At 36.7% G+C, this 10,714-nt stretch overlaps 1 protein-coding gene across 1 annotated transcript in view; it reads left to right on the forward strand.

Annotated features, from left to right (window-relative positions):
- Positions 1 to 8,592, forward strand: part of LOC107707413 (carbonic anhydrase 5B, mitochondrial-like) — a 17,934-nt gene extending 9,342 nt beyond the window's left edge. The window contains exons 2-5 of the mRNA XM_016511401.1: positions 4,342 to 4,437; positions 4,534 to 4,596; positions 4,779 to 4,937; positions 5,953 to 8,592. Of these exons, the coding sequence (XP_016366887.1) occupies positions 4,342 to 4,437; positions 4,534 to 4,596; positions 4,779 to 4,937; positions 5,953 to 6,105 (471 nt within the window). The 3' untranslated portion in view covers positions 6,106 to 8,592. The remainder of the gene's footprint in view (positions 1 to 4,341; positions 4,438 to 4,533; positions 4,597 to 4,778; positions 4,938 to 5,952) is intronic.
- Positions 8,593 to 10,714: the final 2,122 nt, after the last annotated feature.

Here is a 10,714-nt window from a genome sequence, read left to right on the forward strand (position 1 = left end):
TGCAATTTTACTTTCTCAAAAAAACTCATTCTGTATGATTTATAAGCTTGTTTCCTCATGGGGACCTCAAAAATGTCCCCACAAGGTCAAAATTTACTGGTATTACTATACTTGTGGGGACATTTGGTCCCCATAACGTGATGAATACCAGGTGCACATGCGCGCGCGCGCACACACACACACACATGCCCAACACTCCGCATTTGAACAGTCAATAGCAAATATTTAAACTAATAACAAAACAGTAGCTGATTCTGAAGCGCCAGATTGTCATAGCAAAGTCAGAATTACCTCCTCTCCTAGGTTCATGAAACGGTCGTCCATAAAATGCATTGCTGTTCTGTTGTAAGTAATCTTAAAGATTCCTAAATGCATCTACTTTCGGAAGGCCAAATAAAGTGCTTTTGCTTTCGCCTAGAAACACACAGCGTCTCTCTGACATGGCTGCTTCAACACTAACTGCGGTTACTGAAACCACGCCTTCTTTCTTTGCGTGCTCATTTGGGCGGCATTATGCAAATATTTCCATATAGTGTGGTAGATATGTGGGGGCGTGTTAGAATGAGCCGTTTTAGGGGGGCGTGGCAGAGTCTTAACTTTGATAAAGAATATCTCTTTGGTTTTGAGACTTTAGTCTTTGGAACTTCAGGGATCTTATCTATGCACAATCAGCTTGTAACACTCCAAAGAGAAAGGAAAACTTGAAATCGCATCATATGACCCCTTTAATATAAGATATAATAATATATTAAGATACTAATGATATATTAAGATTAGTGGTCGACTGGCTGTTGTTCAAATATCCGCATCGGGTGATAATTTTTCCTGTTTGGCTGATGTGTTTGAGGCGGGACTAGGCATGGGCCGGTATGAGATTCTGACGGTATGATAAAAATATCACGGTATTGCGATTACAGCTCTAAAATATGTTATTCTATAACATGACCATTTTAATTTGTGGTGCTTCTAATTAAGTGATAAAAAGCTATTGCAAATGTGGTTCAAAATAAATATCACCACTACTCATCTTTGCACCAATAAAACGTAAAAACACTGTTTTTCTACCAAATTATATGTAATATCTAATTATTATATTAATATTTAACTTGCACTGGAAAGGTTTCCGTGACCTCTCGCGAGATCTCGGCAAAAAGTCTCACGATTTATTTCCAGAACATGATGCATGATGGGATACACTAAGCCTCGATTAGCGCTCCGGAGCGGTATTCGAGATAGTGTGGGTTTAGTGTGCGTTAAGGGGACTGCGCTCTGGCGTTTTTAAGATCTGGGACAGTCTTGCGCACTTACTTCCTGTCGCGCTCTCAAGTGGCCAAGACCGCAAGTGTGGGTATTTGGACAAGGGGTCACTGACTGCTCGCACCAACCGGAGGGGGAGGAGTCGTGTGACTCGTTATGCTCTTCGCTGCACACAACTGAGGGAGTCCTGCACTTTCCGTCTTTGACGACACGTAAAAAAACTGCTCATACCGCAGGAACAGTATAACGAAAAATTTTAGTGGTTTTGAAACCGTGACGTGTCCAAACCGCGGTATACCTTCAAACCGGTTATCGTCCCATGCCTAGGCGGGACCTTTATTTTGGTGGTGCTGAGAACGTCAGCGCCTGCGCACACAGCGCTCACATTCTCTTTCTTCATTGTTTGCTGTCGCTGCATCATCAGAATCACGTGACTGCAAACAAGATATATGTGGCAGTCTAGGGGTGGGCGATATGACCAAAATCTTATTTCACTGTATAGGAAATTTTATTTGACGATAATATGTTAGGATATTCCGGACTGTTTTCAAAAGGAATTGCAAATTATATTTTCTCGATGTCCAATTTGTTGAATTTTACCCATTTTCAGTGTTTGAAAACAAAATGTTTGTCACTTTGTGTACAGCTGATACTTATTACATTTAAATGGCAATGTCTGAAGAATGTGTTGTTGAAACTTGAATTGTAGCTTTCCCTCTATCAAAACAATAGAACAAAAATGTCCTGAAATGGTCAAGTTGAGGCACATTACCTTGCTCTCAGTAGTCTATTCATAAGGTTCTATATTTGTATCCGATTCAGGGATATTTGAAATATGGGATTTTATTCATTAAGATTAAGTATTAAACTTTCTTTTTCTTTTTTTTATTGTTATAACATGTGAAGCGGAATCTAAAACCATATTAAGATATTTAAAACTTCATGAGTTACAGGGATGCAGACTTTGGGGAAAAAATTAAATTTTTTGCACTATGACAAGTGTGTTCTATGCAATTGTCTTGATGGAGAAAAACAAGATACATTTCTACTCTATTATTTGATCTTCAGACATTGTTCTTTAAATACAAAAAGGATCAGCTTAATGCAAAGTGACCATTTGGTTTTCAATAATTTAAAATGGGTAAAATTCAACAAATTGGACATTGTGTCACTTTGGGCTCCCCATATCTCTGGGATTGAACAATATAGGGCCTTAAAAATGAAGATTACAAATGAAAAGTTTATTGAGAACCAGAATTTAAAATGATATTAAGATATTTTTAATACTTCTTGAGTTACAGACTGACTTTGGGGAAAAAATTAATTTTTTGTGTTCTATGCAATTGTCTTGATGGAGAAAAACAAGATACATTTCTACTCTCTATTATTTGTTCTTCAGACATTGTTCTTTAAATACAAAAAGGATCAGCTTAATGCAAAGTGACCATTTGGTTTTCAATAATTTAAAATGGGTAAAATTCAACAAATTGGACATTGTGTCACTTTGGGCTCCCCATATCTCTGGGATTGAACAATATAGGGCCTTAAAAATGAAGATTACAAATGAAAAGTTTATTGAGAACCAGAATTTAAAATGATATTAAGATATTTTTAATACTTCTTGAGTTACAGACTTGCACACTTTGGAAAAAGAATATTTATGGCACTCAGACATGTATGTTCTATGCAGTTGTTTTATTAGAGAGAAACCAGATACATTTCTAGTTTCAAAGTTATTTATTCTTCAGACATTCCCCTTTAAATATAATAAATATCAGCTGTATACAAAGTGACCAACATTTGTTTTCGACCTCTAAAAATAGGTAATATTAAACAATCTGGAGTCATGGAGCCGCATTGAGATCCCCATGTCTCTAGGATTGAACCACATAGGGCCTTGAAAATAATGATTCCAAAAGAAAAGTGTGTTAAGCACCAGAATCTAAAATCACATTCAGAAATCTTTAATACTTCTTCAGTTACAGGCATGCAAACTTTGGAAAAAGAATACTATGGCACTCGGACAGGTCTGGACTAGTTTTAACATTATTTGTTCTCCAGACCTTCCCCTTTAAAAGAAAAAAAAAAAGTATTAGCTGAATGCAAAGTGACCCACATTTGGTTTTTGACCACAATTTACTTCTGGAGCCATATTTAGATCCCAATATCTCTGGAACTGAACCATATAAGACCTTAAAAATGAAGATGCCAAAAGGAACGTTTGTTGAGACCCAAAGTCTAAAAGGGCATTAATATATCTTTAATACTTCTTGAGTTACAGCCATGCAAACTTTGGAGAAAAAAAACTTGAAAAGTGCTTTTTCACATTTTTCAGTGGTCACCACTGGCATATACTGCAACAAAGATTGCAAAAGTCAACAGATTTTACTAATAGACATATCAATCTCTGTGTAAAAATATAATGATGCTGCAATCTTTCTAAAGTCATTTTTACCCTCCTTTAATTTGGCTCCGAATCTCAGGTGAAAATTGCCATTTTGACCACCCTCTAAAAAATAGTGGGTTATTCAGTAAATATACATCCATGACATTTAATATTTTGGCTTTGATCACTATACATGTTTATCTTTCTTCAGAAAAAAATATTGACAAAATCAAAAATTTTAGCCAGAGGAGACATAAGGAGACATGTGTGAGTGACTTTATTGTGCCAAAAAGCCAAGTTTACCTTTGTTAGCGCTGGTGAGAATGTGACCTTTTACTGCTCTCAACACTCCTTTAGCTCTACTGATTTGTCTCTGACTGTGTGTGTGTGTGTGTGTGTAACAGCTCAGGTTTCGGTCCTGTAAATGTATCCTCTATTGCGTAAAGTGCTTTCATTCCCGTCTCCTTGGTTGAATCTAATCGTTCCAGAATTAATGGAGTTCTGTCCATTTGTACGGATGTTGGTTTAAGCCATTGCAGCACTTCAAAAACACAAAACCCAGCTATGTTCAACTGCAGGATTGTGTAACAGGATGAACTACTGTGGTAACCTGAACCAAATGAAAGGCATTATTGGAAATGTGCCCATTAATTTAATTCATAATGGCATGGGTGTGTATCTGTGCTGTTTCTTCACAGCTCCATCTTGTTCACTGGAACTCTGACAAGTACAGTTTGTTTGAGGAGGCTGTTATTGAGGATAATGGACTAGCTGTTATTGCAGTCTTTCTGAAGGTACTGATATAATTATTATCAAACATCTTTAAGCTTAGTAGACTTTGAAAAAACAAATAAAATTTACATTTTAACATTACATTTGCTATTACATAGATTGGAAAGAGACACGAGGGTCTGCAGAAACTGGTGGATGCCTTGCCTGCAGTCAGGCACAAGGTAAGGCATCAAACATTATGTTTTGTACACACTGAGCTTCGGCATTGTTGTGAGTTCTAAACTGAGATTAAGAACCTCAGAGTATGATGCTTTGGAAACAGTGGGATCAGGGATAAACTTGTTGCATAAATTTTTTTTTTACAATTTCACAGTGTGTAATATCCTCATCCTTTTCCACCCAGGATAGCGTGGTAGAGTTCACCAAGTTCGACCCTGCATGTCTCCTCCCGGAAAACATTGATGACTATTGGACATACGCAGGTTCTCTGACCACTCCTCCTCTTACTGAGGCGGTGACATGGATTGTGATGAAACAGCACATTGAAGTCAGTCATGATCAGGTAGGAGGCTGATATGTTTGGGGAATGTAAGACAGGAAATTAGGGGGTATTTTTTCCCCTCACAGCAAATTTAAAGGTACAAGTGGTCAACTGATTGTATTAGAATAGCTTAGCTAGAAAAACATAATCTTATGCAAATTAAAGTAATTGTATCATATAAATGACTTAAGTGTGTGCTGTGGTGCAGATTTAATACTTAATAATATTATTAATTTATATTTATTTTTTTCCCTGTATTCAACTGACCTACAGTATAGGCCATTTGATTGGTTCTAAAACGGGGACAATGTCACGTTTTCTTCTTGTTTCGGTTGGCTTTCACAAGACAACATTTTAAAGCACCAGGTGTGAAATCGACCTAAAATGGTCATAATTTAGTTCTTCTTAAAATCACTATTAGATTGTAAAATGATCCCAAAACAATCCATTGTAAAATGTTTTGCAAAAACTTAAGATCACACTGAAGTGATCAAGGATGTGTAATAAGCTGCTAATTCCTAACAGTGGTAGTTTATAAGACATGCAGAGCGGTAGTTTGATTGCATTTAATAGTCGTTAGTTTTCCTGGTGTTTAGGAATAATAATACATATTTTGCTTGACATCAAAAAAAGCTGTGGAAGTTCAGAACAAGTTGTTTTTTTTGTTTTTTTTTGGGGAGCTTACTTTCAATACTAAGAGAATGCTAAGAATTTTGAGTTCTGAATATATATGAACCTTTTAAATACAGCTGATGAAAGCCATAAATTTAGGCTTTGAGACACCCCTCAAACTGGCTATTTTAACTCTGCTGGGAGTCTGTTTGTTATTCCAACTTCATGTTCCATTGCTCCATGGTAACCTGGGAAATGGAACGGAAAAGCTCATCTGGCTGACTGCTGACATCAGTTTTCTCTGTTCTCTCCATTTTTACATACAATTTTCCTTTTATTCTTTGCTCTCATTCTAAATACATTTATTTGAATGTGTTCCCTATTTTTACATATTCTCTATCATTCTTTTTTGGCTTTTTCTCAGTTGGCAGTGTTTCGAAGCTTGCTGTTCACATCGGCAGAGGAGCAGTTGCAGAGAAGTATGGTCAACAACTTCCGCGTTCAGCAGGCTTTGAAGGGACAGACTGTCCGCTCTTCTTTTACCCCCTTCCTCCAAGATGCTCCCCCAATGATGTAGCAACAAAACTCAGTGACCTAATTCACATCCTAACCTCCAAAACAAGCACAGACTCATCAGTCACTTTTTATTACGGAGAGCTGATGAAGGTCTTAACTGGATTTTGTCAAATGTTTTCACCATTTCCAACCAGGCATTTTGGTATAGATTGGAGAGATTCTATTGAAAGGGATTAACAAAGATATAGTTTAGTTATTGAAGGGCCTGTTTACCCTCTGACAAAAGGTTCATTCATTGCCATTTCGCTGTTTGTACAAGTATTGAAAATAATGCTAGAATTCAGGTAATTCTAATTTCAGTATGAAACACATTTCCTCTCAATATAGTGGCAAAGGGTGTCCACGTTTGTGGACAAACAGCTCTCTCTTGTGGATAACTGACAGAATGTAAATGGGGGGGAATTCAGTAGTTTTAGTTTAGTGGTACACTTACCTTGTTTGCTGCGAGGGAATTTATTGTATGCATGAAACTGCACAATGCCTTTCATTTTTGATTGGTTTTTAGATGTTAAATAATTTTACGTAATTTCAGTTGAGAGAAAATTTGAAATATTTTAAGACTACATTTGAGTATTGCAGTATAAATAAGACTAGAAATATAGTCTTTTTGAAAGGTGCACTAGACATTTAGAGGTGTGAAAGGAAGAGTAGATTAATGCGCACAACTGTTTAGTGAAGATGCATTACTGTACTTGCTGTGTACATCAGATTTGTATAGAATAGGTTATCATCCCTAGTGCCTTTTTCCATTGTAATCGGCTATCTGATCAACTGCGCAAGTGGTTGGTCATAATTGCCTTCTGGCAAAACATGTGCCTCCAGTACAAATCTCTTACAGTTTTTGTTGTTCTCATCCTTTAAGCTCATGATTGTAATTGTTCATCTGTGGATATTTAAAGTGTATTTAGTGTTAGTGATTTAAAAAAATAATAACAGAGAAACTGTGTTTAGTCTCTATGTAAGAATGTCTTGTAAAATGTATTTGGGAGCATCTGGATGTTTCTTTCCACTCGTCATGAAATACCTTTCAGAGAGGGACCTCCATTTTCGATCATGTGTGCTCTATTTAATTTCTCCACTAGAGGCGTACATGAGACTAGACACAATGTAGAAATGAGACCTACAGTAAGACCAATTGATTGTGTTATAGTTCAATCTTGGTGCATTCCGTTTTCCTTTAAACATGCTGTAAATGGCAATAAGAATAGAACCGTTAAAATGAGACACTAAGATTGTTTGAAACGTCCAGGACCTCTGGTATGTATCTGCAACTGAATTGTGCATTTACATCATGGCGAGGTTTTTGCATTGATGATAATATTTAGTAGATGGTTGAGAAGTAACGTCAATGTTCAGTTGTTCCAGGGAGGTGCAGAAACAGCAGAGGTTCAACATGCAGCTTTATAACTGCCAAGAGGCGCTGGTCTCTTTGTGATGGCTGAATAACAATGTTCTTGTATAAACTGTCCCTAAAGTGGCCTCTCGTTTGAATGGGCCACCTGCATTTTCTCCCTATTGGGTCCATGGATGAAATTCAGAGTGATACAAACTAGAGTGGAAAGCTGGATTTGCACTGTACAAACAATAGGTTACAGGGAGACCAGGATCCATTCCCTACACATGCCCAAGTCTTTAGCTACTCTCAGAGTAGTGAGCATTCCTTCACATCAGGAGGCCCTGGAACAATGTTTTCTCATTGAAGCAGAGTTGAGTAGCATGTGAAAACACCTTTTGTTGTTTGAATATAAATTATGCAGTGGATGAATTATAGTTTGAGGTTTTGTGACATTCTGACTCTTTTTGCTGTAATGGGTTGGCATGAGGGACATGGATTTGTATTTTTTTTTTTTTTCCCCTCCACACACTTTTGGTAGGATTTGCCTTTTTGTTATTTTTAAGTAGCTTAAGGCCTTCCACTTTTAAAGGAAATCAACAATCACCGTTTAACACGAAAACTAGTTTTGTTTTATAGGCAGCCCCTTCCTTCACTTATCTAAAGTCATTTTCATAACTGTCACTTATGCTGCCTATTATAAATTTTATGATGCAAATGTATGCAAAACTTTCATATAATTTCTGTTGTATTGTGTGTAAATGTTGTATTTTTTCATGTTTCATGGGATATTGTAGGAAACTGGTCTTTTTTTTTTTTTTTTTACATTCAACCATTTTTGGTTGATTTAGTTTTGTTTTACTTTGGGGTGGACACAAGCATGTGCCCTAGGGATTTAAGCAGGAAAAGGGTGGTGCCGGAGGTTTATGGAGGCCCCATCCCAGCAAGTGTTGTTTCACCAGGTGCTGGTTAGGTCCGGATCAGCTGCACTAAAAAGTGCATGTTTTGGCGGACTTAGCAAAGGTGGAGCCTACAGACCCAGAGGTGAACATCAACAACTGCACAATGTAACTACTCATTCATGCTGTCTGACATGTGTATTAACATTTTAATGTGTAAAAAATATAAATAAAAATAAAACTATCTTGGATAGGTGACTGTGAAATCACTTTTACTTTATATTTAAATCCTTAATTGAAATTGAATGTAACATTAATTATGTAGTTATATAATATAACATTATATAGTTATATGTATTATATTTTAAGTGCAGAATTGCACTGTGAAGTGAAAGGTTAAAAAAAAACTTTAGGGGATGACTCTCTTTTTTAATTTATTTTTTTTATTTTATTGCAAACGTTGACCGGTACCTATTTTAGCACCGTTAACTTGTCAAAGATGTTTTGAGTACTAATTTTTGATAACCATGGCTGATATCTATTGCTCTTCTCTAAGAGTAAAGAAGATTCCAGGCAATAAACCTGAAACAGTGGAGAGCAAGTTAAGTAGGCGCTAGACAGCACCTTAAAAGACAAGAGACAGAGAATAAGGCCAGGGTGTGGGTGTTTGGAAGGGCTGGGGAACTTGGATTGAGTTTTGTCTCAAACTTGGTTCAAAAAGATTCCGTTCCATGTTTGTTGTTCTTGGCTGCACGAGTTATAAAAATGGGATGAGACACTGGGTTTTTGCGTATCCCAAACACACCATGGTTTCCCATCATTGTGTGAGAGCATTTGGGAAAATGCTCTTTGAGCTCAACAGGAAAAACAAACTAGGTGAACTGATTAAAAGCAGATCAAGACTTCTTTGAAAAACCCTGGAGATGGTCGCAGTTGTGAATGATCAATAAAAAGTTATGCAACTGTGGAGTATCTCAAGGGATGGTGGACGCTGTTGTCTTCTGAGGTCTCTTTTAGCTGCATCTGACTGATAATCAGCTTTACTAATTGAATAGAAGTCAGATGAAAGCTGCTAATATCAGGCTCCTTCCTCTACTATGGTTTTGTTCTAGAATGTTTTTTCAGGTTATTTTTAGACAACAAAAACTCCATTGAATCCTATTTGCTTTCTATAAACAGGAACCCATGGCTTAAAGATGTTTCTCAGAACTCCAATCCAGTTGCTTTCCTCTTTAAATCAAACAATTGTTAGTTGAATTGGAAAAAAAATGTACATCTAAAAATGTACATTAAATCTTGGCCAAAACCTGACAGGCCCTTCAAAGTTTCACTTACATAGGAAAGCTGATTGTTACCGACTTTTAATGATAACCAGCCTTTGTGGTGCAAGGGAACTGAGACACCCACACCCCTCTCTCCTGTTGAGAAAGAAAACTGAACTCTTAAATATCAGGGCAAAACACAGCAGCAACAACATGACTTATGAAATAAAAAGACACCTGCTGTCTCATTTATCTTTAAGATGAGCAAACATACACCATAAATACAAAGTAAAAAATGTGTAAATGAGAGCACAAGTGCAAAGCGAATGCAAGTGGCAGCAACACATTTTTTATAAAACATGCCTTGATAATAACCTTTAAATTAAACGCAACCCTAGGTCATGAAGTTCGTAAGTATTAGTACAACACACTCCCCCCCCCCTGCAGATTATATTCTCCAGGTCTTCAGATATCGATACCTTCTAGGCATGTGACATGTAAGTCTTTCTCTTTGAAACACAAAAGGTTTTGGATGATTTAAGTTGTTGTTTGTAAAACATGCCTTGATAATAACCTTTAAATTAAACGCAACCCTAGGTCATGAAGTTCGTAAGTATTAGTACAACACACTTCCCCCCCCTGCAGATTATATTCTCCAGGTCTTCAGAGATTGATACCTTCTAGGCATGTGACATGTAAGTCTTTCTCTTTGAAACAAAAGGTTTTGGATGAAATTTAAGTTGTTGTTTTGTTTAATTTGAGAACCAATATCTTTAAAGCCCACAGGGAATGTGACATTTGTGATGTTTCAAGGGCCTTTACCTGAAAACAGGAAATTAGCAGGGACAACTTTGTTATTTTTAATATGTTTCTTCAGACATTTTGATCAAAGGAATTTGAGTCTAAAGAATTTTCAAGAGCTGAAATGACAAGTTATGGTAATTCACGTCTAGCCAAGGATTATAGTCTGAATATTTAAAATAGAAAATTTAAGACTAATTAGAAAAACTCATCATCTAGAGGTTGTTTCCCACAGTTCATGGTGGAATGGTGAAACTGCAGGGGGTTTGTAAGATTGTGCTAGAAAAGCTAATGCCAAATTAAATAAAAAATGTG

This window comes from Sinocyclocheilus rhinocerous, unplaced genomic scaffold (assembly GCF_001515625.1).
Source record: "Sinocyclocheilus rhinocerous isolate Xijiao unplaced genomic scaffold, SAMN03320098_v1.1 scaffold534, whole genome shotgun sequence".
Classification (NCBI taxonomy): Eukaryota; Metazoa; Chordata; class Actinopteri; order Cypriniformes; family Cyprinidae; genus Sinocyclocheilus; species Sinocyclocheilus rhinocerous.